The 27,124-nt window shown below is 40.1% G+C and overlaps 1 protein-coding gene across 6 annotated transcripts in view; it reads left to right on the top strand.

Moving 5' to 3' along the window:
• Cep192 (centrosomal protein 192) overlaps positions 1-27,124 on the top strand; it is an 85,117-nt gene that overhangs the window by 12,162 nt on the left and 45,831 nt on the right. For 5 of the 6 annotated variants that reach the window (XM_006526241.3, XM_011247001.3, XM_006526243.3 and 2 more), the window contains 13 exons: positions 111-231; positions 1,657-1,784; positions 3,639-3,780; positions 4,518-4,645; positions 6,555-6,915; positions 8,074-8,217; positions 11,060-11,124; positions 12,367-12,576; positions 16,136-16,259; positions 17,618-17,748; positions 22,281-23,103; positions 23,194-23,308; positions 25,702-25,870. In XM_006526241.3, coding sequence (XP_006526304.1) covers positions 111-231; positions 1,657-1,784; positions 3,639-3,780; positions 4,518-4,645; positions 6,555-6,915; positions 8,074-8,217; positions 11,060-11,124; positions 12,367-12,576; positions 16,136-16,259; positions 17,618-17,748; positions 22,281-23,103; positions 23,194-23,308; positions 25,702-25,870 — 2,661 coding nt within the window. Of the gene's footprint in view, positions 1-110; positions 232-1,656; positions 1,785-3,638; positions 3,781-4,517; positions 4,646-6,554; positions 6,916-8,073; positions 8,218-11,059; positions 11,125-12,366; positions 12,577-16,135; positions 16,260-17,617; positions 17,749-21,785; positions 21,986-22,280; positions 23,104-23,193; positions 23,309-25,701; positions 25,871-27,124 lie in introns of those variants that run through there. The other variant, XM_011247000.3, reaches the window with a different exon arrangement.

The raw sequence follows: 27,124 nt of genomic DNA on the forward strand, positions 1-27,124 counted from the left end.
ATGCAAAATGGAGTTCTTCATTGACTAGCCTGTAGTTTTCATTTATTAACTGTACTGCAGTTTAAATAGTTGGTCTTCTTTATAGCCGTGTACCATTTGTTTCCTTTTAGATTGCCATGCCTGATCCTAAGAAGCATTTCGAAGCCGTGAATCCAAACCGTGATTTCAGCCATACCAGCTTATTAGACAATGAAAAACTGTTAACACTGACAAACTTGGACAGTTCCTCTGGTACTACAGAATGAGTGATGCTCTCAGCCTTTCCCTTGCCACCTCACTTTGTGTCTGTATTGCAATAGTTAGTACACTTTTCGTCATTGTCTTCTTTGTCGTTTCCTTCTACCTGTAACAAGACTCTCTTGACTTGCTTTGTTTTGTTTTGTTTTGTTTTGTTTTGTTTTGAGATAGGGTTTTCTCTGTGTAACAGCCTTGTTACCAGGATGTAGCCTTGAACTCACAGAGATTCACCTGTTTCTGCCTCCTGAGTGCCTCCTGAGTGGATTAAAAGCGTGTGCCATCATGACTGGCTTTTTTTCTTGACTATTCTGAGCAGCAAGATTTATCGTTTTACTTCTTTGTGGTTTCACTGTGTAGGCTGGTCTAGGACTCCCTAGGTAGATTATGCAGCCCAGAAACTCATAGACATCTATCTGCCTGCCTCTGTCTTGGCGTTAAAGGCATTATTTTTGTTTAATTAGTAAGAGGAAATGTCATACTGGCCTTGAGTTCAGGATCTTCTGTGTCACAGTTAACTAAATCAGTCAATCTCTTTCTGTCTGTTTTCTTGTTTCTTCTGTGGTCCTGGGTCTTCAGTGCTAGACCTCCTGTATGTTAGACAGGCACTTGACCATTAAGTTGTGTCCTTAATCCTCCCCCTTTCCCTGATTTCTTCCCCCCCCCAAATATGTTTATTTATTTTATGCATATGAGTACACTGTACCTTCAGACATACCAGAAGAGGGCATCAGATCCCATTACAGATGGTTGTGACCCAACGTGGCTGCTGGGAATTGAACTCAGGACCATTGGAAGAGCAGTCAGTGCTCTTAACCTCTGAGCCATCTCTCCAGCTCTCTTCCCTTCCCCTTCCCCTCCCCTTCCCCTTTCCCTTCCCCCCTCCCCCTCCCCCTCCCCCTTCCTCCTTCCCCCTCCCCCTCCCCTCCCTTGCCCTCCCCTCCCCTCCTCTCCTCTTTTTCTTCTTTTCTTTTTCCTTTTCTTTTCCTCTCCTCCTCCCCTCTCTTCTCTTTTCCTTTTCCTTCCTTCCTTCCTTCCTTCCTTCCTTCCTTCCATTTATTATTTAATTTACATTAGTGTTTTGCCTGCATGTATGAGTGTTTAAGGGTGTCAGATCCCCTGGACCAGAAGTTACAAATAGTTGTGAGCTGCCATGTGGGTGCTGGAAATTGAACCTGGGTCCTCTGGAGTGCTCTTAACTACTGAGCCATCTTTCCAGACCAGTTCCTACATTCTAAGTGCTAGGAATTTATAGGTATACCTCTTCTGGCTTTATGATAGTTTTCTTATGCTTTGCATAAAAGTAAAATTATGTCATCCACTGCCCTGCCATGTTTTATCAGCCTTTATGATTAAAAATTATGTGGAGTTCAGTTTTTACTTGAAAAACCTACCTTATTTTTCATTCTACTTTATCAATAGATGATGATATTAATGATGAAGAATTTTATGATGATCATTTAGAAGCATATTTTGAGCAACTAGCCATTCCAGGGATGATGTATGAAGCAGGAGGACAGGAGTCGCCAGCAGATGATTTTAAGTTCCCCGTAAGTGATGCCAGTCAAGTGTGTTCTAGTCTTTGGTTTTGGTTTTTGTTTGTGTTTATAAAGAAATTTGACCTTGTAAATCACTGTCTTATTAGATTTTTTTATGTTGTTGTTTTGTTTTGAGCTATGGTTTCATGTAGACCAGGCTGGTCTACAACTCACCTGGAACTCCTCCGTCTCCCCAGTTGCTAGGATGAGTGTCCTGCCACTACACCTGGTTCATTCCATGTTAATGTTATAGACTTAAGTCTATGGCTTTCCTGTGGACTTCAAATGGATGAAAAAATGGACTTTCAGCTGGGCGTGGTAGCGCATGCCTTTAATCCCAGCACTTGGGAGGCAGAGGCAGGCGAATTTCTGAGTTCGAGGCCAGCCTGGTCTACAGAGTGAGTTCCAGGACAGCCAGGGATATACAAAGAAACCCTGTCTTGAAAAAAACCACAAAAAAAAAAAAAGGACTGTCTTCTCTATTTCCTCTCCCTTTCGTCTCCCTTATGAAAGTAAAAGAGGAGGTTAAGAAGCCAGCCCTTGAGTCGCTGGTTCAGGAGGATTCGGACTTCAAGGCCAGCATGGGCTCCATGCAAGAAGGTCGGATAATGAGGAAAGCGTAGGCAGTCGGCATCCTTTGTCTTCATTAAGCAATTATCATTTTGTTGCCATAGCTTTTTTTTCTCTCTGGATCATTTGAAAACAAATTGCAAATGATTTATGACTATACACTAAAATTTGTCACCAATGAATAAGAACATTTTCCAACATAGCCACATGCTGTTATATACCTTTGATACAGTAGTTTAAAATTAAGATATAAAATTTATGCATATGGATGTTTTACTTGCATGTATGCCTAGACTGCTTGCATGCCTGGTGCCCTAAGAGGCCAGAGTAGGGTGTCAGATCTCTTGAGATTGCAATTACAAATGGTTGTGAGCAACTATATGGGTGCTAGAACCAAACCCAAACTCTTGAGACTAGCTTCTCACCACTGACCCATCTCTCCAGTCCCTGATACATTGGTTTAAATTAATGACCATATTCAAACTTGCTCAGTTATCTCTAAAATATTCTTTATTTTTACTGTTTGTGATTCATAGTTTAATCCACCTGTGGTTGTTGGATTTCTTTATTTTAGCTTGCAATTTGTTCATGCATTAAGCATTTTATACAATTTAGGCTCTTTGTTTTGTAGACTGGTAATGTGGACCTTCTGATCAGTGTGTCCCTTAGTTAGAATAGTTAGACATTTGGCAAGAACTTTAGTGATCCATTTTCCACCTGATTAAGTTGGCTAGGACCGGCTGCTGTGTAAGCCCCGCCTCACGGCAGTGGATGCATCTGTGCTTCTGCCAGCCTTCTGTTTGACGTTGGCTCTCCCCGGCTGCTCTTTGGTAATGTTGCTCATGTCTCTTATGCAGGGGATTTTTCTTCGTGATTAAGTCATCTGTGGGATGACACAGCAAAGCCTTGTAAACATCCTGTCTCCAGCAAGTCCTAACAAACTGTTGCTTAGCTTAGTTACTGAAGCCTCTTGGAATCAAGCACTCCGCTGGTGTTTGCCAGGGTGGTTTTCCTGATTTTTTTCTTTTACTTTTTTTTTGGTTTTGTTTTGTTTTTCGAGACAGGGTTTCTCTCTTTTCCCATGGCTGTCCTGGAACTCACTCTGTAGACCAGGCTGGCCTCGAACTCAGAAATCCGCCTGCCTCTGCCTCCCAAGTGCTGGGATTAAAGGCATGCGCCACGACGCCCGGCTCTGGTTTTTTTCTTATTGTCTAAGTAGCACCCCTCAGTAAGGCAGACACTCTGTTTTCCTCAAAATGTTCTCTTTTAATTTAAAAGCAGATACTTTCTTAACAGGCAAATGAAGACAGTATCTTAAACTGTGAGTTTCAATCAGAAAATAACAGTCCTCGGCTTCCTCATGATGCATGCACCTCAGGAAATTCTCCTACTGCTCACACAGAGTCTGAGGGAGGCCATGGTTGTCCGCCGGGAACTAGTAAGTGTTGAAATGTGATTTTTTTTTTTTCCTCCTTTTTTGGTTTGTTTGATACAAGACTTCATATAGTAACCTAGGCTAGCCTGGGTTTTACTGTGCACTCCAGGTTGCAGTCTTTCAGCCTTAGACTACTGACTACTGAAAGTTTAGGAATGAGCCTCTGTGTCTGGCTCTCCTTTATTCTTAATTTGGGTTTGATTTTACCTTTTCAGGGAAAAAAAAACTTTGGTGTGATTAGTTTTCAGTTTATTTTCCTTTTCCTTTCGAATCTTTAGCCTAAAACCTTTGAAAAGAGTTTTTAATGTCTGAGCAAGAGGTCAGTTACCTCCTGGTTAAATTTGTTAGAATGGTTTTGTTTTATATGTTAATGTGAAACTGCTGTCGTCATTAATTTTAACAGTTCTGCGTATAAAGACACTAGAAATAATTGTAATCATGTCTGCGTGAATTGGTACTCGTAGAAATTCAGTAGTATGTTCTTGGGTGGCCGTTTTAAGTGATTGTATCCTATTCAGACCTTGGAGAATGAGAGATCAGTTCTCTGTATGCTCCCGGTCTTCCTATGTCCATCCCATGTCCATCCCATGTGTCCATCCCATGTCCATCCCGTATGATGCTTGTTTTCCCTTGCTTCCAACCTGCAGAATACGTCAGATGGATACAGCTAAGAAGACAGCTACTGCATTAGACTACCTAGACTTTGACATTGCTCCATTAACCACTTCTCCTTATTTTAGGTGGCTGTGTAGGTACTGTCGATAATAAAATGCAGGTAGATAATGTGATGTCACTTTATTCTCATGCCTGGAGAAATGAGAAGGAAGCGGCACACAATTTGAAGGATATTGTTCCAAATCAAAGCAGAGTAAGTTGATGAACATTTTATTTAACTTCCTAGTAATCTCACGTTTGTATGATACCAGATTTTCAGAAGAAAATTGTTGACCTCTGAAAAATATGGAAAAAATATAAAATTACTATTCCTATGGTTTGTGTTTGATTGTATATATTATTGACTTCATGATTATACAAGTGTATACATTTTCTTGGCTTTAAACGTGTGCTGTCATGCATTTCCTTGTTCATTTGAAAAGTTCTTTAGCTTAATATGTAGTCATTTAGTAAAACACATAGCTGGGTGTGGTGGTCTATGCATTTATTTCCTGCATTTGGGTAGAGGCAAGAGGGTTGGGACTTGAAAGTTGACTCAACTGTATAGCTGAGTTCACACCTGCGTGGGATACATGGGAACCTGTCTAAAAACAAAATTAAAAAGAAACAAATAAGAAACCATAAGCAAACACTTGTTTTTTACCTTGCTCAAGGATGTTTTCATATTAAGACTTTTCTCTTTGTTCTGATGCCACCTGGTTTTTCCTGTCTTGAAACATGGTAGGCATTTCTGACTCACCTTTTTTGTCTGAGTATTTGTATGTGTTTGTCTAGCCTGGCTCTCTTCCCCTCCTTCCCTTTCCTAGACTGAAATCGACTTACCAATCCAAGGCTGTATTAATAACTTGCCCCCTAGGGGTCTAGAGGGATGGCTCAGTGGTTTAAGAGCGCTGGCTGTTCTTCCAGAGGACCCAGGTTCAATTCCCAGCACGCACATGGCAGCTTAAAACTGTAACTAGTACCCTCATATAGACATACATGCAGGCAAGACACCAATGTACATGAGATAAAAAATAACTTGCCCCCTAGACTTAACAAAGCAGCTTAAAGAAGGGCTATTTTGGCAGGTGGTTTGAGGAGATGCAGTCCTTCACTGGAAGGCTTCTTTTTTTTTCTTTTGTAGTCCTGGATGTCTTGGAATTTACAATTTAGACTAGGCTGGTCTTGAACTCAGAGATCCACCTACCCCTGCCTCTTGAATGATGGAATTAAAGGCATGTATCACCCTGCTGCCTGGCTCACTTGAAGGCTTTCACTTATACTAGTTTTATGCAGCTTGTCACACTAATGGGCTTGCTTTTGTAGAGACTTTTATTGGTAATTACAAATGTGTAACTTACAGTTTTGTCTTGTGATGTGATGGACAGAGAGGGCTGCTTTTGTGCTTTTGGTTTGTAAGTCTGTTGATGTGTGTAATTGCTATGACCACATTTTTTTTTTTAAGGTCTGATCATTTCTTTGTTAGTCTTAGAGATTTACTTTTGACTGCTCTCAGAATAAGGAGAGTAGCATCCATCTCTTGGCAGCTGGTTCCTGGTGTCTTTCCTTGGCTTTCTTCACTTTCTTGCTCTGCTGCCTTCTCCTCCCTTTTCTTAGTATGTTGTTTCTTCAGAGCAGTGCATTGGTGTTCGAGTTGTAGGACAAGTTGGTAAGTGACAAGATGCCGAATCTTGGGTGCTTTGGTCCTGGGCCTCTTACGTTGATGCTTTCTGACAGTTATCGGCAGACACCATCTTCTTTAAAGGCATGAAAGGCTTCTGGATTCGTCTAGTTCATCTGGGCCTCAGCTGATAAGGCACATTAGCACGGTCATGCCACGAATACCCTTCTCTCCTTTATCTTATTTTTTAAATTCTAATAACCAAGATGAAAACTTGGTATCCTCACAGTTCATCTGTGAATAGACTTGAGCCTGAGCACATTTTAAACTTGGGTTTTGGTAAACTGCTTAGCTCATACATAGTCCAGGATATACTGAATACTATATAGGCCATTTATTTATATAATAAGCATTTTATAGTAGTTGCATTGCTTTGTTCATTAAATGTCAAGATGAGTGGGAAAAACAAAGCTTACTATTGTTCCTTTAATAACTCTTAAAGGGATGTGGAGGAGAGGAGATTGTGGTGAAGAGGCTGTGTGCTGTGGATGAGACCCTCAGATCTACTTATCGTCACAGCACAGAAACAGAAGACGGCTTTGACCCAGCTGACTATATCAAACAGGATTCAGAATCTCCTCACCAAAATAAGCATTTTGCTTCAGATTTAGAAACAGTTCCGAACGTGGATAGATGTTTAAATACAGAGACTCCTACAGTGTTTATTCAAAAAGATGGAGACATTGCTGCATCTTCGAAGACTAATGGTGACAATGGAATTAATTCTCCTGATACGCTTTGGTCACCAACTTCTGAAAGGAGAGCATGTGGACTTTATGAGTCCGATTCAAAGACTAGTGACAGTAAGTAGACTATTTAATTTTAAATAGAATTAAAGAAGTGTGTGAGATGTTTAGGCTAAGCTTCCACATAGAACTCTCTGATTATTTATGTTGAAGTATTTAAATGTTTTTATGAATTAAAAAAATACTCTTTAACAGTTTTCTTTTTATTCATAAACAATATTTTCTGGCCACAGCCTCTCCTCCCTTCATCCTCCTAACCACCTCCTTCAGATCAACTTCTCATTTCCCTTCAGAAAAGAGCAGCCCAACAGGGATGTCAGCTGAGCATGGTATAAGAAGGTACAATTCTAGCTGGGTGTGGTGGCGCACACCTTTGATCCCAGCACTTGGGAGGCAGAGGCAGGCGGATTTCTGAGTTTGAGGCTAGCCTGGTCTACAGAGTGAGTTCCAGGACAGCCAGGCTACACAGAGAAACCCTGTCTTGAAAAACCAAAAAAAAAAAAAAAAAAAAAAAAAGAAGGTACAATACTGTGCACAAACCTTCCTTCATATCAGGGCTGGATAGGGCAAACCACAAGAGGAAAAGGCTCCCAAAGGCAAGCAAAGGAGTCAGAGTCAGTCCCACTCCCACTAAAGCCTCAGGCTAAACAACCATGTCATACATTGTGGTCACATTCATCCCTCCCTTGCCCTCTTCACCCACAAACTCCTCCCCACCAAGTCCCCGTCCCACCTTCGTGTCTTGTTTGTTTTTGTTTTGTGTTCCTTGGGTTTAATTGGAGCCAGTAAGCATGGTTGGAAGCCTGTCCTCTGGAGTATCAATAACTCCCTAGTAATTCCATTACTAAAGAAAATTTTCTCTTCCCCCTATCAGCCCTTGAATGCCAGAGGATCCCCTGTGTAGAAGAGGACCCCATGACTTCCTCCCTATGTTATTATGGGTTTTAAAAGATTTAAAAATATACTAATATTTCATGATTGTTGCTCAGAAATAATAAAGTTAAGCAGACAGCTAGTGCAGTTGTCCCTTCCTCTCCCCCATTACACCCCATTCTTACACACTGGAGGGTAAGCTTATGTTGGTGCCATCAGAGGTATTTCTCTTTTTGGGGAAGTGGGTTTTTCTTTGTTAAACTGATTTTGAGCAGACTTGTGCACCATTGTTAAGTTACTTGTTCCATGCATCAATCAGTGGATTTTGAATTTACCCTTTAGAAGGAGAGCTCTCACAGAATGTCGTCTACAAAAGTGAGGACGGAAGATGGGTCACTGACCTTGCCTACTACACATCTTTTATTGATCAACAAGATTTACAGATGTCTCCAAATAATGAAATGAATGAAGACTTCAGATCTGGTTGTAAGTATGGAGATAACTACTTTTATTGTGCCAGACTCATTGTTTATGATGATGTTTTGAATCTAGTTGGCTTGTATTGGTCAGTCATATAAATACAATTGCCTTCTGTAAATTCTTTTCTACAAAGGATGCAGCCAACAGTTATAGGGTGTGGTAGAAGGAGACACAGATGAGGTTTTACATTACTTCTGTTTGTTGTTCTAACAAGTAAACTTGAGGGGGAAACAGGGGCCTGCTTTAGTGTTTAACCAGTGAAGAAGTCAGGTGACAAATGACAAGATTATTATTTTAGGTTAGCTGATAATTAGATTTATTTTTTCTAAAAGTCTGAAACTCTTCTTCCTTAATGTCCATGGCTGATTTTTGAGGGGTAGAAAAGTTAACACTAGCTGGGCGGTGGTGGCACACACCTTTAATCCAAGCACTTGAGAGGCAGAGGCAGGTGGATTTCTGAGTTCCAGGCCAGCCTAGTCTACAGAGTGAGCTCCAGGATAGCCAGGGCTACACAGAGAAACCCTGTCTCGAAAAAAAACAAAACAAAACAAAAAAACAAACCAAAACAAAAGGCAACACTAGAGCATTGCAGATTAAGTGGGCGATTCCTTAGGAAAAGTACTTTGAAGTATAATGGTATTTGAGGGACCAGGCCAATGGAGTAAACACTGCATGGTGGTAACTCACAAGCGAATCAGGGTTCATCTGTGCTATCCTCCTATGGGCAGAGTTTCCTCCCCATCCTTCCTTGGCTGTTCGATTTGGTTGGTTGCTGCTTTCACATTTTACCATAGTGTTTTTAGCTCTTTAGTTGTAGATTCACAGAAACATGCCTGTATAGATTATACTATTTTGCATCCAATTTTGGGGGCTTCGTGGTTCCTGATGTTCAGTCATAGGTCCTCTGTTCCGGTGACTGCTTCCGCAGACACATACTTAGCATTGTTCGTGTAGTAGAATTCCTGAGCTGTGTTTTGCACTCTGATTTTCCTGACTGGAAGAATTTTGCCTGTTCTATTTGTACCTCAGGTTGTTAACATGAGACTGTCTACTTGACCGAAAGGATAGTTTGACTCTAATTAGTCCTTTGTGGACACATGAGAGGGCAATATCCTTGTTTGGGTCATAAAAGGACTTTCTTTTCTGGTTCACTCTTCACCTTTCTTGAATCTTCCCCTTTCTTCACAATCTTGAAGTAGCAGGCCAGACCCTGGTCTCATGTGTGTTTTAAAATCCCCTTCAGGTAGAGTTCTGCACTCTAGTGCTGTGGCTCCTTCTTCTCTTTGGCCCAGAGACTAGGATGTGTGATCAGGCCCCCCCAGCCCCCGCCCAGGTCCCCTGTGAGAGCAAAGGTGATCATGAGGATCTTTAAGGTCAGATAGGACAGGACTGAATGCCTGTTTCTTGTTTGTTTTGGGGTGTGGGACTCTGTGAGTCTGGTACGTTTCTGACCACACAAGTAGATGGGAATTCTAGCAGTCATCTTTGTAACTAACTTGTAGAGAGGCTTTTCAGTCAGATAAAAAGCTTGAGTATACACAAACAGCTTGCTTTCTTTTTCTTCTTTTTTAAAGATTTATGTTATTTTTAAAATTATATGTATGTCTGTATAAGTATGTACACATGAGCGCAGGTGCCTATAGAGGCATTGGATCTCATTTGAAGCTGGAGTTAGAGGTGACTGTGAGTCACCTGATAGAGGATTGAACTCTGGTCCCCTGGAAGAGTAGTACATGGTGCTAACCACTGAGCCATCTCCCCAGCTCTAGACGGATTTATTCATTCTTTCTCTCTCTTTCCCTTCCTTCCTTCCTTCCTTCCTTCCTTCCAGATGTTTGCCCTCACCTTTACCTTTCCTTTTCTTTTCTTTTTTTTTTTCTTTTAGATAAAGTTTTCTCTTATCTTCTTATTCACTGCTGAGGTGGCCCATGAGCTTCCAGATTCTCCTGTATTCCTGCAGGACACAGGGGTTATAGGCATGTGTGCTACTGTGCTGGCTTTTATATGGGTATTTAGGATTTGAACTTAGGTCTTCCTGCTTACATGGAAAGTGCTTTACCCACTTAGCCATTGCCTGAGTCTGGAATTTTTCTTATGGATTTAAAAAATATTATTATGATTTATACTTATATGATTATGATTTATATATGATTATATTTTTCTTATATGATTATGCTATTAACAAGTTGGTCTTATGCCCCTGGGCTCAAATGATTCCCCTACCTCAGCTTCCTGAATGGCTGGGACTATAGGCACATGGTATCATGCTTGTACTCAGTTGGAATTATGTTTAAATACTTTTCACAAATCAACTAGGGCAAATTTTTACAACTGAAACCAGTCAGAGTATTGTGCATTTTAATGGAAATTTGACAATCTTACATACTTAATATAATTGTATAAATCATGTGAATGGAAGTTTTACACACTTTAAAATATTTGTATTTCGTGAACTAGGGAGTTGTGTAATGGATAAAAATGCTTGCTGTACAAGCATGAGGCCTGCATTCTGATTCCCAGTATTCATGTAAAAGCTGGGATCGGAAGGTGGCAGTGGTATGCACTTTACAACCCAGTGAGTGCTGGGGTAAAGCGGGAAGATGCTAGGGGATTGACAGCATCCTAAAGAGGAGAATGTCAGCTCAGAAACAAGACTTAGAGCACTAGAGGAAGACACCTGCAGGTGACTTGTGGCCTCTCTAGCTGACAGGCACACCTGCAGAGGTGCACCTCCCCCACGTGTGCACCTGTCCCCATGACAAAGTGTTTTCCTATCATTTCATTTTTTAAATTTGCTTTTTGTGTGTGCTGACATGAGTGTAATTATATAAACTTGTTTTCCTTTAAGCTGACGCATTGGACTTAATTGCAAAAGATGAAGAAGAATTCAATAAAGAACATCCATTTATACAGGTCTGAAATTACTTGTTCCTACCTAAATTTAAATTTTTCTTGTATTAATTTAAATTTAGATAAAAAACTTCCCCAAGCAGTTAGTCTAGAATCACTTCACTTTTTTTTTTCATGGGATGGCAACTTTAACTCTTTTGTTCTAAGTTACTAGCTAAAAACTTACTAGCTGAAAACTGATAGACTAAAATATATCTTTGTAAGGGAATGTAGATTACAGGCATAGCAGTTGCCTGGTATATAAAACCCTGCCCTTCATTTCCAGTGCTGTACATAACAACAGTACAGTTACTGTATCTTTATTTTTTATTTTATTTTTTGTTTTTTTGAGACAGGGTTTCTCTGTATAGCCCTGGCTGTCCTGGAACTCACTTTGTAGACCAGGCTGGCTTTGAACTCAGAAATCCACCTGCCTCTGCCTCCTGAGTGCTGGGATTAAAGGCATGCGCCACCACGCCCGGCTGGTCTATCTTTATTTTTAAAGGTCTGTACTTGTTTATTTATTGTGTGCCTGTGGTAGGGATGTTTAGGGCCAGCATGTGTGTGCTGGCACATGTATAGAGGTTAAAGAACAACTTTTGGGAGTTGATTTTCTTCTTCTACCATGTGTCCTGGGGTCCAAGGAGATGTTGTCATTGTCAGACTAGTGGCTTAAATTTTTTAAAAAAGAATTAAATAAAATTACTTTTAGTTATGTGAATGTATGCAGAAGTAGGTCACTGCAGAGGCCAACAGTACCAGATCTCTCTGGAGCTATAATTACAAGCAACTATGAACCATCGGATACATGTGGGTACTGGCAATGGTCTTGGGATCCTCTATAGGAAATAGTTCACACTCTTGATCACCGAGCCATTTCTCTAGCCCCTAAGCTTATCTTTAATTTACTTAAAATTGTTTCTAAAATTTCCATGGATCTCTTTGTGTTTTAAAATAATACGGTTTACAGAAGGTAATCCTATTGTGTGTGGTAAAGATGTGTATATTCTACTTTGTGACAGTTAGTGTTTAAGTAACTTATTCAGACAGTACATATTGTAACCGGTATACAAAAATGAGTTCTTCTGTAGACTTTAGTAGTTATTCATTCTTAAGTTTATCTAAATGTTTTGTACCACATTTTGAAAAAGCTAGTTTTTAAGTTTTCCTATTTCTTTTATTTTTACTTTCACACATTAGAAAAACAAGGAGAAGCCTTTTTGAGGAAAAAACAAAAAAAGAAACAATAACTTTATCTTTTTCTAGGATGAAAAAATAGATGTTCAGAACACTCCAGTGGCACTTGGTGATAATTCCTGGGTAGCGACAGTTAATTACCATTTATTGAGAAAATCACTTGGCACATCAGATTTTGATAAAGACAATGGCAGTTATCTACGCCTTTCATTAGGAGAGTTCTTTGCAGAAAGATCTGAAGCTCTTGGTTGCCTTGGTGGTGGTAAGGATGTGAAAAGAGTAAGTATGAAAATGGTAGAGTCACTCATGTCCATGTGTGGTGCTGGACCACAAGACCCAAGACTGGATAAGCTGTTGTAGCAACTCTTAGTGGGTGGGGAAATGGTCCGTGTGAAAGAGATGTGTGTAAGAGAAATCGAAGAGAACCATACTTACTTTAAATAACCCTCTTTTCCCTTTACTTGACCACTTTCACTGCACCCTCCCCTAATGTTTTCCTGAGGGTACATCTCTCTTAGAGCATAAGCCCCTGAGAGATCCTACCATCTCACAATCTTTTTTTTTTTTTTTTTTTTTTTTTAAAGATTTATTTATTTATTATATGTAAGTACACTGTAGCTGTCCTCAGATACTCCAGAAGAGGGCATCAAATTTCGTTACAGATGGTTGTGAGCCACCATGTGGTTGCTGGGATTTGAACTCGGGACCTTCGGAAGAGCAGTTGGAGCTCTTAACCACTGAGCCATCTCGCCAGCCCCCATCTCACAATCTTGGGGACCAAACCTCAACATGAGTTTTTGTGGGGACAGGCACAATCCCAGGTTTCTTTTACTTAGAATGTTATGATGGTCTATTTAGAGTATAGCAACTTTAAGGCATAGGCAGAATGGGAGCCTGGCAGAATAGTGGTTAAAAGCTTAGGATTTGTGGTCAGTCAGACCTGGTTTCAGTTCTGGTTCTGCCTTTAAACCAGCTCTATGGCACTGGACAGTTTATCTTCTGTGTCTAATTTCTCCATTTCTAAAGTGTAGTGCTCTTTGTGGGATTTTTGTAAGGTTGAAACATTTTGCTACGTGTAAAGTAGTCAACACAGGTATGCACTAAGTAACTTTTGGTATCATGGTCAATTGGTAGGAAGAATTCTAGGATTCATTTATTCTATCCATCTATAAGATGTTTTAAAATGTTAGAATGTTTTGATTTTTAAAAAGTGATAGTTACATAGATTTTTAAAATGCAAGCAGTTCATGTAGTGGTAAGCATTATAAGGAATGCCTGAGCAGAAAGCTGCTTCACTCTGCTGTTTAGAATCCTGTCTGAGGGGATGACACGGAACAAAGAGGCAGCCATCCAGAGATCCAGAGGAACAGTGTTCCTGGTAAAGGAAAACCATGTGTGTGAGGCCCAGAGAACAGGTATCAAGTGGTTCATCGAAGGCAGAAAGAGCTAATGTGAGGGGCCAGGGTGAGGATAAGTGGGGTAGGAGATTGGTGGTATCTCAGTTGAACTTCCGGGAAGGACTTGGAGTGAGTAGCTTGGTCGTGTTGCTTAGGTTCAATTCCACATTGCCACTCCCTTTGCCAGGAGCCTGCATCGTGGTGAAAGCCAGTAAGACACAGAGGAACAGACAGCCGAGGCTTAGTCAGGGAGAAGAGACAGTCAAGTCAGTGAAGGGTGGGGACAAGGAGGACCTATTGTAACAGGAAGTTGTAAGGATTTAAGATTTATTCTACACAGGGAACTTGAGTTGCAACATAATTTGTTAAATGTATATTACAGAGTGTTTATTAAAGCTGAATTCACTAAGAGCATGTGTTAGCTTCCTAGTAAGACGGTAGTACAATGGCTAAGATTCATTTAAAGAAAGTAGGGCTTATTTTGAGTTATGGTTTCACTCCATGGTGGTTTGGCTTTGTTGTTTTGAGCCTGAGTCAGCACTTTACATCATAGCTGGAGTGTGGCTGAGGAAACTGTACCTCATGGCAGCTAGGAGGGAGCTAGGGATGCGGGAGGGGAGAAAAAAGAAGGAAAAGAGACAGCAGAGCAAAGAGGGCAGAGCAGGGAGAGAGAGACAAGGAAGGAAGTGGCTGGCGTCCTCATGTCCCCTTCAAGGGCATGCACTCAGTGATAGAATGTCCTTCTATCCTCCTAAAGTTCCACCACCTTCCAGGAGTGCCACACTGCTCTCTAGGTCCTTAGTGCATAGGCCCTGGCCAACTATGGCACAATGTAATGACATCAGTTTCTTCAACTTAAGTAGAACATAAAACATTTTAAGGAAGATTTATTTATTTTATGTTTATGAGAATTTTGCTTTATATGTGTATGTGCACAGTGCACTTGCATGGTGCTCATGGAAGTTAGATCCCTTAGAGTTAAAGTTACGTGAACTTGTGAACAGAGCCATCATGTAGGGTGCTGGAAATTGAACCTGGGTCCTCTGGAAGAGCAGTCAGTCAGTTCTTTTAACTGTTGAGCCATCTCTCCAGTCCCTGAATTAATTTGAAAAAATTATGTGTATATGCATGTGTCTGTGTGTATGGATTTGTGTACATCCATATAGTGCCTGTAGGGGCCAGAAGGCGGTGTCACACCCTGGGGCTGGAGTTACAGGCAGTATACATTTTAACTACGGAGCCATTTCTCTATCTAGCCCCTCAGAACCTAAACATGAAACCATGCTTTTGAACCATCTGATCCATGTAGTGAATTAAAAAATGAAATGCTTGAAAGAGGTAGATTGGGGTTTTAGAGACTATGAAAGAAATGGAAAAATAACCATTCCTTTTGTATTGTCTTGTTTTTCAGATAGTATCTCACTTTGTAGCCCAGGCTGGCCTTGAACTTGTAGTTTTCTCGTCTCATCTTACTCTGTGTTCAATTGTACTTGTGTGCTCTGAACTCTTTTTTTTTCTTTTCTTTCTCTTTTCTTTTCTTTCTTTCTTTTTTTTAATATAGGGGATGTAGCTAGCTCTGGCTAATCTGAAAATTGTAGAGCAAGCTGGCCTTGAAGTCATAGACTTGTCTTTGCCTCCTAAGTGAGTGTTGGGATTACAAGCCATGCATGGCTTTCTGAATTCCTTCCTAAATAGATGAACATAGCATTAGATCTTAGGAATTCCTAAGAGATCTGACTCAGAGGTTTTGTTTTGGTATTGTGAAGTTTCATATATTCAGCTTACTGGATCCTGGGAAGAAACTTCCAAATGAATATCAACTAGAATCTTAAGTCATTTTAGATCTGTGTGCGATACGAAAGTCATGTAAATTCAGTTCATGAAAGTGCAAATTCAGTTCTCTTTAGTAAGTTCCTTGAACCTAGATCTTTCTGAAACTTAACGAAAGTCAGTGGGAGTATATTTCCTCTCAAGGCGTTTTCTTCAGATTAATCTACAGAGCAAGATAGGCATTCTTTAAATTCTACAACATTTTTACCAGCCCCCATTCAGAACAACGCCAATAAACAGTGAGTGTCCGTAACACTTACTGAAGTGCCCCTTCTGACTTGATTTTGACTTTTTAGGAAGGCTTACTTAACATCAGTTACAGTGATTAAACGGTAGCTGTCACTGAAGAAGCAAAAGGTTTTGTCTGTGGCATCTCTTCTCCCCATGTTGGATGTGGTGCCCAGGTCTTTCCACGAGCAGACAGGTGCTATCACCGGTAACCAGCTCAAAGCTTCTAGATGGACTTTTAAAGTTTGCCTCTAGATTTTTGAAGTTAAATGGCAAGAATGAAGTCATTTGGATGTTTTAGTAGTAGTAGATAAAGTAATCTAGAGCTTTTCAAAGTGGTTGGAAATTAAGGAAAACTAATTTGTGTTTAATTATTTTTGCAGCCATCATTTGGTTATTTTATTAGATCACCAGAGGAGAGAGAACCTGTTGCGTTAATAAAATCTGATTTGTCAAGAAGTGATTTGGAGAAAGAAGCAACTCAGCCTTACCGTGGTTTCTCTTCAGGTAGTGGATTAAATGGAAGACTTCAAGGATCTGTTGACTTAACTTTGTAATTGTGAGATCATGTTCTCTGCGTGAAGATGTACACAGTGTTGCTTTATAAGATCTCCACATGGGTGGGAGAGGTGGATTTTTTTTTTCACCTTTTCTTCTCTTTCCTTTCCTTTTCTTTTCTTTTCTCTCTTTTCTTTTTCTTTCTTTTTTCTTTTTGTTGTTTTTTTTGTTTTTTTGTTTTTTTTTTTTCAAGGCAGGGTTTCTCTGTGCAGCCCTGGCTGTCCTGGAACTTACTCTGTAGACCAGGCTGGCCTCGAACTCAGAAATCCGCCTGCCTCTGCCTCCCAAGTGCCGGGATCAAAGGCATGCGCCACCACTGCCCGGCACTCACATTTCCTTTTCAACTGAAAGTAGAGAAGAGAGATAAAATCCACCTAAGTTTTTTTATAAACTACTATAGCAAATGTGAATAATTTAAAATGACCTAGTTAAATCTGGCTTATCAAATTATTACTGTTATGGAATAATAGAAATTAGAGATGCTTTGAAATTTAAAGTAGAATACATATAACATTCCTGCAATATCTATAGAATTTTTTTTTCCTTTCTTGAGACAGGGTTTCTCTGTGTATCCCTGGCTCACCTGGACTCACTCTGTAGACCAGGCTGGCTTGCACTCAGAGATCCTAAAGGTGTGTGCTACCACTCTCAACTAATAGGAGATATTTTAGGTCAGACTTTCTTTGCTAGCTAAGTTACTGAACTTTACCGAACTGTACCTTTTTGCTAATCCAGTATCTTTTGCTGCATAATTATGAAGTTGCATAATAGTGCCCCATTCTTTTTTTTAAATTATTTTATTGTATGTACCTGAGTATTTTGTCTCTGTGTATCTATGCACCATGCTCATGCCTACCTAGTGCCTACAGAGCTGCTGGGTGGTCTCTGAGGATTCACTCCAGGTTCTCTGGAAGAGCAGCCAGCGCTTTTTAACCACTGAACCATCTCTACACCCCAGGATATGCCTGTGCTTCAGTACAGGATGAAGGATAAAAAGCCTGTTGTAGTTCATTTTTATTACTCTGAAGAAGTATATAATTTTGAAATCAAGTTTTGAAGCCCAAATATATTAAATTAGTTTACATAAATAATTTAGGGGAGATATAAATCCACAGACTTCCTTCAGAACCTGTCCTTTGTCCAAATGTCTGTCAATTAAACATTCTTACTGAGGACAACTCAACATTTACAGTACAAAGATACTTTTTTCCCCTTGGCATTTAATCATTTGGACTGTACTTCCTTATCAGGTTGTTTCCAAAGGGTAACTACATGCCTTTAAGTTGAATATTGTTTATTTCCTATAGGAGACTTAAATGAACAGTCCCAGGTACAGCTAAGTGAAGGATCGGTTATGCTCAAGGCTGAAGAACTGCAGAGAAATTCCCAGGTGGATGAAGATGACATTACACTAACTGCCAGCAGAAACCAGACAGAGGTAGCTCAAGCTCTCCCTAAAGGGTGTCTTAGATTATCTTGCAATGGTTTTCAAATAAGATGGACCAAGGTCATCTGTGGAAAATGTATGCCCGTATTTTTCTGGCTTCAGTTTTGTTACAGTGTCCTTTAAATGAGAAATATTTAAAAAATAATTTATAATGTACATATAGAAGAATGTATAAGACTTAGAGTGAATGCATTATCCCAGTTTGTGTGTCCCCGATGGAGAAGAACACTGAGGCATGTACATCCACCCTTGTTTCTTCCCGTCTGATGTTCCTCTTCACTTGGCCAAGACAGACGGTCAGTGTTTACCTCCAGAATCATGAAAAGAAAAAAAAGAATGAAAAAAAATAGAGAATATTGTCAATAATTCAGAATTCTTTTTAAAAAGATTCTTTTAAACCGTACTTATTACCAGAGCATTAGTAGTAACTAGTAATACTAGTTATAGTATTACAATACTATAATTCTTACCTGTTTTTAACTTTGTATAAAAGACATGCAGCATGCATTCTTTTTCTTTGGCTTTTTTTGCTTTACCTTTTCTTGCTAAAGGACTGTGTAGTCAGCCATTTTCCTTAGTGTGTTGTGTTGTGTTGTGTTCTATGAGTGTTAGTGAATGCTTAGGCTATTTGATATGCTGGAACAGTCTAGTGCCTGTGCCTTGTCGGCTGACCCACTCCACCACCCCTGTCCTGTGCGTGTCTCTGTTGAGTGCAACTGATGGTTCACACATAAGGTTCGTGACTTACACTGAGGTTCCTTTAGAATAGTTTTTGGAGCAGCTACACCAATATAGTTGCCTCCCAGTGGTCTGTAATGATTTGTGTTGACATATGACCTCTCCTCACAGAGTGGTATTTTTTTTATACCTTTTGAGTAGCTCTGTAGTGGGACTTCTTTGTTTTGATTTGTATTCTTCTGATTGCTAATGAAGTTAAGTACTTTTATACTTTTATTGGTCTTTTAGGTAGTTTCTTTGTGAAGTTCCATTTCATGGATTTCCTTATATCTTTTGGTAGGTCATGAAAGTTTTACCTATTTCCTTTCAGTCTGTGACTTGTCCCCCCGACCCCCTTTTTTTCTTCAAGATAGGGTCTCACTGTATAGCTCTAGTTAGACTTGGATGAACTCTGTTGTCCAGGCTGGGTTTGAACTTCTGTGAGTCTTCCTGTCTCAGCCTCCCTGATGCTGTGATGTCATGTGGGATCCACCATGCCTGGCTTATTAGCCTTTTCACGTTTTTTATTTTTAAATTACTTCTTTAATTTTATTTTATGAGGTATTTTATTGGTGTGAGGAAGTCAGATTTCCTGGAACTGGAGGTACAGATGGTTGTGAGCTGTCATGTGGGTGCTGGAAATTGAACCTGGGTCTTCTGAAAGAGTAGCCAGTGCTCTTAACTGCTTACTCAGCTTTCCAGCCTCAGCCTTTTCACTCAGTAGTATCTACTATTGTTCATTTAATTACTTCATGCTTTCTTTATTTCACCAGTGGGTTGACTTTTTCATAAGTCAGATATGCAAGATAATAATTTTTTTCTGTGTTATGTCACTCATATTGTTGCTTTGATGTGTACTATTGTTGCTTTGGTATATACTAAAATCATTTTCATACAGTTTTTTTTTAAATTTATTTAATGTATATGAGTACATGGTCTCTATCTTCATGCACACCAGAAGAGGGCGTCAGATCTCATTACAGATGGTTGTGAGCCACCATGTGGTTGCTGGGAATTGAACTCAGGACCTCTGGAAGAGCAGTGCTTTTAACTGCTGAGCCATCTCTCCAGCCCCCTTCATACAGTTTTAATATACCAAAGAACTAACCCATCAGCAACTGTGTGCTTTTAATGAGATTAATTTAATCTATAGAACAGTAAAATCCACATTTCTATAATAGAATCTTCTAACCCACGAACATTTTATAATCATTGTAGTTTTCCTCTATATTTTATGATTAGGCAAATTTTCACTATGTACTTCAGACTATCCTAGAACTCACTATGAGAACCAGGCTGCTCTTGATCTCATCAAGACTATCTCAGCCTCCCTACTGCAGGGATTAGAGATGTGTGCCAACTAGCCGGCATTTTATTATTAATTTGTTTTTAGGAAAAGTTGTTGTTCTGTAGCTTAGACTGCTTGAGCTCCTCTTTGTGTCCCCTGACTTTGTAAGATGAATGTGTAGCTCACTGGTTGTTTCTCACTGAATTCTTTCTGTCTTTCCCCAGTATTTTCCTCGGATGAGCACTTACCTAGTAGGATGAATTTTCCTAGAGCACAGCTTCTGCTGCATCTGTGTTTCGTCTTTCATTCCGTGTTCTGATATATCATGCTTTCTTTATTCAGTTTCCTTGCTTCATCCTTCCCAACCCACCTGTATCAAAGCTTTTCTCTCCCTCTCTCCGTCCCTTCCTCCTTCCCATTTTGGTTGTGCTGAGAAGTGAACCCCTGGCTCCACACATTCTTAGGCAAGTATTCGTCTACTGATTGATAGCCCCATCCCTGTTCAACATATTTTGAAAAAAACTTAATTAGGTTTTCAAGCATTTATAAGATATTCTAGATTTTTAATTTTATTTCTACTATTTTAAATTATTTATTTTTTAAATTACGTGTATGTTGAGGGTAGGGTCTGGACATATGTGTGTGGGTACCTACCCCCTGGACTTTGGGATTGTGAGCAGTTGTGAACCACTTGACATGGTGTGGAATGAGCTCAGGTCTTTTGTCAGAAGTTCATGCTCTTATCACCGAGCTGTCTTTCCGGTCCAGTTTTCCAGATTTTAAAGTAATTGGTTTTATGTTGCTTGTTTTGTTTCAAGATTTTTGCCTTTAGTCATTTATTTTATTAAGACATCTTCAGTGTGTGTGGATTTGTCCAGTCTTTGAAAATGCATTTTGTTCCCTTGAAGGAGATGCCTGCTTTTGCTGCCTTTGTTTCATTAATGCTAAATAAGAATGACAGTTGGTTGCATCTTAAAATTATTGTGCTATAGTCCTTCAGTTACTTAGGTTTTGACAACATCCACTTTGACTATATTTATCTGTTTTCTTTTTTTTTTTTAAAGATTTATTACTTTATCTATATGAGTACACTGTAACTGTACAGATGGTTGTGAGCCACATGTGGTTGCTGGGATTTGAACTCAGGACCTTTGGAGGAGCAGTCAATACTCTTACCCGCTGAGCCATCTTGCCAGCCTGTTTATCTGGTTTTCATTTTCAGTCTATTTTTACTTTAAATTTTTTGAGGTTGTAGTTTAGGTTCATACAAATCAAAATTGTCTGCCTGGTCAACTCTACCATTCTACGCATCTCCTTCTGTTCCTGTTGTTCTTTTACTCCTAAGATTGCTATCAGCCACGTAAATACAAACTTTTTTCCTTAGGGTTGTCATGCTGTATTTTACCCATAATTTTTTTTATAGTCAAGCATAATACATTTGTTTGCTTGTGTTCATATGCATGTAAGGTCAGAGGACAACTTGCCGGAGTGCGTTCTCTCCTGCCCTGTGCCATGTTGGTCTCCAGGTATTGAATTTGTTTAGCTCATCAGGCTTGGAGGCAACTGTCTTTGCTCACTGAGACATTTTGCCAGCCCTTTACTTTTAATTTTTTCTTACTCTCATTTTGAATGTTTTTTTTCATTTAAGAACAGAGGAAAAGATTTTTAAAAAAGAATCAGTTTTATAGCTTTTGTCCTTTTCTTTAGTGGAATACTAGTCCGAGAATCTGTTTGAATCCTTTCTATCTATTGCTTGTTTCCTCTGAGCTTGCTTTGTTTATTTATTGGTATTCTTTTGGATTGTATGTTATATGAAGTTTTTTTCTATTAATTTCATACATTTTTTCTATATTAGCAGTTATCCAAGAAACTATAACCTGTCTCCTTGATTAAATAATGTTTAATAAAACTAACTTTCTTCTTTCCACTCTGTAATCCATCCATCCTTCCCTCCCTCCCTCCCTCCCTCCCTCCCTCCCTCCCTCCCTCCCTCCCTTCCTATTTGCTTGTTTGTTTGAGACAGTCTCTCACGTAGCCCAGATTGGCCGCAAACTTACTGTGTAACTGAGGATGACTGAACTGGCCTCCTGCCTGTTCATTCCAAGTGCTGAGATTATAGATCCGTGCCAGCACACTGAGCAAATGGGTTGCTTTTCCATAAGCTGTTGGGTTCCAGTTACTCTCAGCAGGAAGTTAGCATTACCCATCCTGTTGTCACTAGAGGTACATGTTTTGGTATGTGTTTACCGTAGTTGTTTATAGTTTTTGCTCTTGGGCCCATCTCAGTTTTATACTGTAGTTCCCATTATGTCTTGCTGTGCCTAATTTATAAATTTTTAAAGTTTTATCATAAGTTTGTATATTGTCTAGGGGTAAGCATATATATAGCTTGGTATGCCGCCTTGGAACATAGTTTTTGGATAAGAGAAGACTACATACACTAAATAAAGATTAAACTACTTTGTACATGTCCTTGTATGTAGAGTGAGTTAATTTAATTCAAGTTTCTTACTTCTAGGACACTCTCTGTAGTAATAACAAGCTTCAGGAATATAAGAACACACTGTCTGGTGGTGAAGATTCTGTACTTAGAATAAGCACCATTGCTTCCGCCTTCGCAGACGTGTCAGTGAGCACTGATCCTGCCCAGCTTGTTACCATGATGAAAGCACTCAGAAATAAGGGAAGAAGCAAGCCTTTTCAGGATGATGGGACACAAGAGGACTGTCCAAACATCTCTCATGTCTTACTTAATGATTTAGAAAAAAGTAATAGATCCAATGCATTTGATATGGAGAAATACCTTACAAAAACAGAATTTAGTAGCTGTGAAGGTGCACGAGAGCCCCTTTCAAGAGCAGGCACATCTGACATGTGGGATTTATGTTCGCCCGAACGGCAGACTGTTCAAGACAGGAGTATGGTGAACGTTTGTGCTACTAATTCAAGGGAAGCAGAAGAAACTACAGCTGCTATTTTCTGTGCAGAAAATATAGAGAGTGATACTCAAGAATCCCTTAGAACAATAGCCTCCTCAGATTCAGTCCTCACAAGCACGAGAGAGAATAGAAACTCAGCCATGGGGAGGATGCCACCCTCTGTTGACACTTTACTGGATGTGCGGAACAGTGAGAAAGCTGCCTCAGTTTCCATTGCAGCGTCCAGGAGTGACTCACTACTGAGGAACCCCAGAGTACCTTCCTTTAGCATCGTAGAACAGTGTGAGGAAATACAAGATAACCGAGACCATGGAAGGAAGAAAGAGTGTGTCAGCGAGACAAGCAGCAGTGACAAGCACGTCACCTTTGAAGACGGTCTTGTGGTCTTACCTAAAAGTGTTGGTAAGTATAGTAGCTGATCATATTGCAGATGTGTGGGATTGTTGTTTGGTGGTGTTTTCTCTTCTTAATGGAGAATACCCCTTCTCCTAGATTTGAAAACTGCCTCTCCTGAGAGTGGTAGATCTGGCTTTCAAGACGAGGAGAGCTTCAGGCTGTCACCACTCAGTCATTCTTCTCCCAGTGAAATTTCTGGAAACTTCGCAGGGTAAGTGCTTAACTCAGCCTTATTTATTTCTATTATTTGAGAATTTCATAAAGGCATATAACGTGTTTTGATCAGATCAATCCCTATTAATTATTAATTCAAAAATTTATACTATGTATAGGAAAATTAAATTATAAAAAAATCAAAAAGAAAAGAATTCCAATTTTTAGTTTTGTTTATTAAAGTTAGTACCTAAAGTACTTTGAGTTTCTTTACTTCAGGTGTTTCCCCACCTTAGTTTATACTGAGAAAGGGTTTTTGATGACGCCTACTGCAGGCCCCTTAGGTTCCTCCTGTCCATTCCCCATACAGCATTGCTGATACATACCATCCATACCTGGTGGGTTTTTTGTGTGTTTTCATTGTTGTTGTATTTTTTTCTATGGGTGCTGGGGTTTCAAACTCAGTTCCTCAGGAACCTACAAGCACTTTACCCACTGAGCCATTTCCCCAGTGAGGAAAAAGTGTATTCCAGCTTGCACTGCTAGCTAGGTTGCAGTCCATCACTGAGGGAAGTCAGGGCAGGAACTCAAGGCTGCTTGCTGCAAGAGTCATGCTAAGCTAGCCTTGTTACTCAGTCCATACCTAGGGACGGTGCCACTTAAGATAGTGAGGGCAATTCCTCACAGACATGCTCACATACCAACCCAATAAAGATCAATAAGACTGTTTTTAGGTCATTCTAGACTGTGTCAAGTTGACAGTTTAATGCTAACTAGAACAGGGACTTTCGTGGCTTATTCAGTTTTTCTAGTAATGTTTAGTATATCATTTGTGTTTTACTATCTTGTTTTCTATTTATTTATTTATTTATTTATTTATTTATTTATTTATTTATTTATTTATGAGACAAAGTTTCTTTATGCCCTGGCTGTCCTAGAACTCCCTCTGAGGACCAGGCTGGCCTCTTAACTCATTTCCTTCTGCCCTTAGGAGGGAATTCTCATGATACATTTGTGGAATACATTTAAAAATTTTTAAATTGCACTTATCTGTGGGTATGTGGTGACTGTATGCACATTCATGAGGTGCACATGGCTCAGTGTGTGTAGGGAATCAGAGGACCATCTGTAGAGGCTGGTTTTCTCCTCCTACCATGTGAGTCCTGAGGGAATCAAACCAGCTTGTAGGGGTTGGCGGCAGCACCTTTCCTTTACTTGCTGAGCCATCGAAGCAAGACCTCCCTAGCTCTGCTTGGTCAGCTTTCTCCTTTTCTTTCCAGATCTGGGCTAATGGCTCTGATGTGGCTGATGAAGAACAGAATAAGCTAAAAGTAACACCAGTGTGTGTGTGCGTGCGCGTGTGTGTGCGTGCGTGCGTGTGTGTGTGTGTGTGTGCGTGCGCGTGTGTGTGCGTGCGTGCGTGTGTGTGTGTGTGTGTGTGTGTGTGTGTGCGTGCGCGTGTGTGTGCGTGCGTGCGTGTGTGTGTGTGTGTGTGTGTGTGTGCGTGCGTGTGTGTGTGTGTGTGTGTGTGTGTGTGCGTGCGTGCGCGTGTGTGTGTGTGCGTGTGTGTGCGTGTGTGTGTGTGTGTGTGTGTGTGTGTGTGTGCGTGCGTGTGTGTGTGTTGTGTGTGTGTGTGTGTGTTAAATAGATGTGGGTTTCATAACAAAGGCTGCTTTATCATTTTACTTTTTTATTTATTTATTTTATTTTGTATGGATCCTAGTAATAGATACCCACATTTTGTTTTTGTTTTTTTTGTTTGTTTGTTTGTTTGTTTGTTTTTTAAGCATGGTCTACAACTGTGCCACATTCTTAGGTTCATCCATTGGATTTTTTTTTTTTTTAAGATTTATTTGTTTATTATATGTAAGTACACCGTAGCTGTCTTCAGACACTCCAGAAGAGGGCGCCAGGTCTCGTTATGAATGGTTGTGAGCCACCATGTGGTTGTGGGGATTTGAATTCAGGACCTTCAGAAGAGCAGTCAGTGCTCTTAACCTCTGAGCCATCTCTTTAGCCCCCTGGATTTTTTTTTTTTTTTTTTTTGGTTGTTGTTGTTGTTTGTTTTTTCGAGACAGGGTTTCTCTGTATAGCCCTGGCTGTCCTGGAACTCACTGTGTAGACCAGGCTGGCCTCGAACTCAGAAATCCGCCTGCCTCTGCCTCTCTGCCTCTCTGCCTCTCTGCCTCTGCCGAGTGCAGGTGTGCGCCCGGCTAATCCTTTTTTACTGAATGAATAACAGCTGTTACCTGTCTGTATTGGTATTTACTAATGAAACTGAGGCAACCTTTTCTTCAATGGTATCTCACCAGCTAGGTCAATAGCAGGAATATAACTGATCTTTTTAATTAAAGATAGTAAGTTTGTGGGTGAGTTTCCTCAAGCTTGTGGATAGACAGGAGTGGCCTTTGCTTAGACAAATCTAACACCATCCTTGCATTTTTCTTTCAGATGTGTTCTGGAGTCTCTTGATTCAGCTTACCACCAGAGACCCCACTTAGAGAGTGAGTTGTCTCAGTTGGCATGTTCCCATGCTGACATGAGCAGGCTGACTTACGTATCTGAGCAGGAAAATACCTTTCCTGTCACAGCTGCTGATGAAAGCTCAGAGGACCACAAGGTGGGTGGCACTTGGACTGTCTCTTTAATAAGGCTTTGAGACCAAAGGAAGTAGTGATGCTTGACTCAGACTGTTCAACTTTTGTGTTGCTGTTCTGTGTCTTTAGAATGAATTAATATGTGTATGTATTTGTACCTATGTCTCTACATTGGCTCCTGCCCACTTCAAAAGAAGTATATTTGACCGAGATTGAGAGCAGCATTGATCTACAGCTGTAAACATAAATATTTAGGAGGCACTTTGACAACATGTCCTTTTAGCAAAACACTAGTAGTAGGTTCCCTTAGGGTCTGTGACCTCCCTAGCCACGGGCTTTTGACCAGGATTACAATATCAGGTCTGACTTCCTTCCCTTGGAGCAGCCCTCAGATGCAGTTAGAAAGCATTTAGTTAACCCAATAACTGTTAGGCCACTATTGCCCCATGAGTTCTTCTGTCTTGGTAGATCAGTGTTGTCGCAGATAGGATCCCCACTGTGCAAGCTTGATGACTTTCTCCTGGGATTGGCATAACATCTTTCAACAGGGAGGAAGTTTCTAGGTCAGGTCTAGCTTGATTTCCCTATGCTCTGCAACCAAAGTGTGTTGTGTCTTCAGTAATAGGTTCTTACCATCTAGTTATGGTGAGCAGCCAAAAGCAGTGGCAGTAGCCGTGTTGTTTTGGGGATCTTTAGTGTCTCCCTGACTGTTAGCTCATAGGAAGGGATTCTAACCTAGCACTGGAATTTTCAAACCCTTATCTTCTAGAGAAAGCTTTGTTCACCCATGCAGTCAAACTCCTTTTAAAATAAGCTTACATTTTTAATTAGCTTACAAAGCAGTAGGATTCCATGCACTTTTGATATATATCTTTAGTTTAAATAATCCATTCCTGTCCCCTGTTCCCTGAGTCTCTTTTCTCAAACAGTGTTTAACTGCTAAATGATGGGGCCTGGCAACCTCTCTGCTACTTTCTTAGATTGCTAGCCCTCTCTACTCACATCATTTTCACCTTTGTGAAGGCTTGTGGTGTGAAGTCAGTGCTTATCACGTAGTAATTTAATCCACGAGGACATATTTTTTTTTGATACTATTAGTAATTGACCAGTAATCTGGTCTCTCTTTATATCTTTGTTTTTAAAGCTTTGGCTTGGGAGTAATTTCCAGTGCAACCAAAAGTAGTAAGGGAGAGTTAAATGTGTGCCTGGGGATTAGTTTTAGACTGTTCGTCTTGCAGATCTATAGCTCTTATTCCTCAGGTTGTACATTATGAGGA

Source organism: Mus musculus, chromosome 18 (assembly GCF_000001635.26).
Source record: "Mus musculus strain C57BL/6J chromosome 18, GRCm38.p6 C57BL/6J".
Lineage (NCBI taxonomy): Eukaryota > Metazoa > Chordata > Mammalia > Rodentia > Muridae > Mus > Mus musculus.